The 4,279-nt window shown below is 39.6% G+C and overlaps 2 protein-coding genes across 2 annotated transcripts in view; both read right to left on the bottom strand.

The window, feature by feature from the left end:
• Positions 1–4,027, bottom strand: part of LOC106818190 (fanconi-associated nuclease 1-like) — an 8,443-nt gene extending 4,416 nt beyond the window's left edge. Inside the window, exons 1-4 of the mRNA XM_014822917.1 lie at positions 3,967–4,027; positions 3,318–3,569; positions 2,556–2,755; positions 800–917 (exon numbers count right to left, since the gene is read on the bottom strand). Coding sequence (XP_014678403.1) covers positions 800–917; positions 2,556–2,755; positions 3,318–3,381 — 382 coding nt within the window. The 5' untranslated portion in view covers positions 3,382–3,569; positions 3,967–4,027. The remainder of the gene's footprint in view (positions 1–799; positions 918–2,555; positions 2,756–3,317; positions 3,570–3,966) is intronic.
• The window catches only part of LOC106818187 (fanconi-associated nuclease 1-like), a 15,267-nt gene continuing 14,912 nt past the window's right edge, over positions 3,925–4,279 (bottom strand). Inside the window, exon 9 of the mRNA XM_014822914.1 lies at positions 3,925–4,094. Within this exon, the coding sequence (XP_014678400.1) occupies positions 3,925–4,094 (170 nt within the window). The remainder of the gene's footprint in view (positions 4,095–4,279) is intronic.

Raw genomic sequence — 4,279 nt, 5'->3', positions numbered from 1 at the left:
GAGATATATAGAGAGAGTATAGAGAGATATATAGAGAGAGTATAGAGAGATATATAGAGAGAGTATAGAGAGATATATAGAGAGAGTATAGAGAGCTATATAGAGAGAGTATAGAGAGATATATAGAGAGAGTATAGAGAGCTATATAGAGAGAGTATAGAGAGATATATAGAGAGAGTATAGCGAGATCCGGTCTACGATAAAAAGTTAATGTTAAGACTATATAATAACTGCTGAATTAGTTTCCTACTAAAAACTTACACCTTATAGGGCAAATAATAGCAACCTCATAGGGCACATTACAGGGCCTGTTTAATAGGACCCGAGGATCGCAGGTGAGGCAAGGTTTGCGAGATATAATATACGGAGCGCAGCTTCGTAAGTTATTAGAAGTTTCTCACACGCAGTGAAAAAAAAGAAAAAAAAGTTCTTATTGAGACTAATTTTAAGACTCAAACACGAGGCTGCATACTGTTACATACTGAAATTCCAATTTATAAGGCAACAGGGCTACCTCATAATAGCCCGTTATAGGCACATTACAGGCACCTTATAGGCACAGCATAGGGCACATTATAGGGCATATTATAGGCACACTATAGGCACATTATAGGCACACTATAGGCACATTATAGGCACACTATAGGCACATAATAGGCACATTATAGGCACACTATAGGCACATTATAGGCTCATTATAGGCACCTTATAGAGCACATTACAAGACCCTGATTAATAGGGCCCCAGGATCGCATGGCGAGGCGAGATTAGCGAGATATATATTCGTAGCGCGGCTTACTCATGCACAACAGCAGGCTTCTCACGTGATCCACCCCGTCAAACAGCTGCCAGTTGATGAGCGAGCAGGCTTCACCCTCGTGCTTCCTCCAGCATCTCTCCGCATCATCCCCCAACTCCTGCGAATGTATAATTTATCAATATATTTTTGTAATTACAGCGGAACCCCGATTTTACGCACCCCAATTTAACGTGAATTCGGATATAACGCGATGAGTCGTTGGACCCGTTTTTTTGCTCGTATAGCCACGTATATATATAACCCTGATTTAGTGCAACCCCGCTTTTTTTGCGATGACATTTTATGGACCCCAACCATCGCGTTATATTGGGGCTACACTGTATATATATATATATATAACGATTATTATATTATAAAAAATATATTATCGTAGTAGCTTGACAGTGAAAATGAATCTTCATGCAGAAAAAAAAGTCCCGGTGACGAAAACGGACGAGGCACACAAACCGTGCACACGTACCCCGCGTTACAACACGAGAGAACGAAAAGAAAACGTTCTATTTTTTTATTCGCTCCCGATCACATCGTCACCTAAAGAAATTTTCCTGTCGTGTTTTACTACCAATGCCCAGCCTGCAATCCGTGTAAGATTGTGAGATAATTTGTCAATGCTACCGCAAACATATCTATACAAGTTTCAATATACATGTACACGACAATACTGTGTCTAGAACATGGTTCATACAGAAGGACTGAAATTTTTTCCAAGGACTTTTCAAGGACATTTCATCGGAAATTCAAGGACATTTTATCCGACATTTTATCGGAATTCATACACAGAACAAAACATACTGTAATTTGTGATCATCATTTAACTGTCTATTGTGTCTATAGCTTTTTAAGCTCATTTAACGCAATTTGTATTGAGGTTTGCACATTATTGATGGTACAAAATTTCTTTTTATTAGAGGCAAGGATTCTTTCTAAAAATTCTGACATTTTCATGTAATTCAAGGACATTTTCTTGAAATTCAAGTATTTTTCAAAGACTCCCCTCAAATTCAAGGAATTTTCAAGGACTGTGCGAACCATGTAGAAGGTTGATGGTTGCAATTATGTTAACCTCCTAGATCTTTTATTCGAAAAGCTATCAAATCCTCACTAGCCTAACCTTCGTTCACAAGCCTTTCACGCTCTAGCATAACTCAGGGTTCATAGTAGTAAGACACATGTTAAAATAATGACTTATAAGACCTTTTCTGGAGGCCAAAATAAGACTTTTTTACGCGATTTTTGATAGATCACCAACTATTAAAGTACACTAATAATATTTATATACACAATTGCACAGCCGTTTCGCCGAAATTCAAAACAGAAAATGTTGAAAAATGGTCCTTTGGCAAAAAATAAGGACTATTAAGTACTTTTCTAAGATTTCACAAAAAATAAGTACTAATAAGGGCCCTTATTTTATTTTTGGCCAAATAAGTACTTATAAGACTTTGGAAGACCCGCTACAAACCCTGTAACTAACTACTACTACTACGCCAGTGCGACAAACAAAGAGAATAAGATGAGGATGAGGAAGAGGAAGATGGTGACCATTGTCGTGGCAACACAAACTTCGCGAGTGAACGCCGACGAGAAAGGAGAAGGAGGATGAGAAAGAGGACGACCGTTGTCACGGCAACACAAACTTCACGAGAAAAAAACCGGCAAGAGAAGAGAAGAACGAGAACGAGGAAGAAGAATACGACCGTAGTCATGACAACAACACAAACATATCGCTCCGCACCTCGCCCGTTGCCGCGGTGACCGCCAGCAGACGATCGTCGATCCCCCGCCTCCTGTTGAGGTAGAAGTCGTCTGAGCGCAGGTCGAGGGGGTGGGGCTGGTGGGGTCCGCGGAAGGCGTCGGCAACCCCGTCCACGTACAGGACGTCCCACAGCAGCAGCGCGAGGAGAGAGGTGAACGCTAAGCCTTCTCCGTGCACGCCTGCAACGAGAGAGAGACACGTGTGTTGTACTGTGGGCTGTCACACGCGACACTGTACAGTGAGAGCTGTACGTAAGAGTATATATATATATATATATATATATATATATATATATATATATATATATATATATATATATATATATATATATAACTTGACACCTATTTCTATTTTTTTACATTCATAATTTTCTATATATCTTCACATACGCCCTGAATATTTACTCCTGATAGTAAATAAAAACTTTGTTTAAGTCTACAATTATATATATCACACTATATATATACAATTATACAATAGGCATATAATACGTAAACACAATACGTACATACAAATCATACACATACAATACAATACATATACAATACATACATACACACATAATACATACATACACATGCAATACATACATACACATACAATACATATACAATACAATACATACAATACATACACATACAATACATACATACACATACAATACATACATACACATACAATACATACACACACAATACATACGTAATACGTGTGAAACCCCCTCTATAGTTGTCAGCGCACCTTCCGTGTATCCCAGCTCTCTGTAGCGCATTATACACAGGTCCTCAACCCCCAACATCACCATGTCATGGCCGCCGTTGTCGTCGCCGTCGCCACGGTGATGCTGCGGCGTGATGAAGCTTGACTTTCCGCCGGACGCCGTGGTCGTACGGAACAGCGTGCCTTGAAACACCCGCTACGTCGATACGGGAAACGATCGAGACGCAAGACGGTGAAGTGAGCGCGTACACGCGTTACATTAAATGACGTGTACTGAAACACATGGCAATATGTATATGAAACGACGCGTTGGCAAGAAACGTGGAATTTTATAAAATGACGTACAAGAGAAGTATAATAAAGTATAAAAATAAGTATAATAAAAGGGAAGAAGTAAGGGGAACTGCAAGTGTCAATTAGTGACCTTGGCACGATACATGGCATTATATGGAATAACGTATATTGGCACATATGGCCATTATATGATATAAAATATATTGGCAATATATTAAATGATGTCGATTGGCATGACACTTAGCATTATGTGAAATGACGAATAAGGAATATATTCCCTTAAAAATAAGGGAAGAATAAAAAATAACTGCGATTCAAGTGTAATCTCACGACCTCAGACAACTGAGAAGCTATAATGCCGATAATTCGGCGGTACCTTGGGCGGTTCCTGACACGGCACAGGCGTCACTTCCTCCATCCGATGCTCCAGTTTCTTGTTTCGCAAAGACTTGCAAATCTTGACGGCGCGCAAGTACAGCGAGAGCCTGTGTCCCGTGCGTACGTCTGGATCACGCATTCCCTCAATGACAGCATCTAGCGCCTAGAATCATCACACGAGTAATTGAGCGAAGAGCGAGTTTCGCTGAAGTCGATTTTAACGGGACGATTTTAACCAATATTAACTACATGTAGTATATTAGTATATATATGTATTATGTAGTATGTATGCACTATGTAGCATAGAGTTA

This window comes from Priapulus caudatus, unplaced genomic scaffold, assembly GCF_000485595.1.
Source record: "Priapulus caudatus unplaced genomic scaffold, Priapulus_caudatus-5.0.1 Scaffold2082, whole genome shotgun sequence".
Classification (NCBI taxonomy): Eukaryota; Metazoa; Priapulida; class Priapulimorpha; order Priapulimorphida; family Priapulidae; genus Priapulus; species Priapulus caudatus.
Note: the sequence above shows the minus strand (reverse complement) of the source record. Positions and strands in the feature narration are given on the sequence as shown.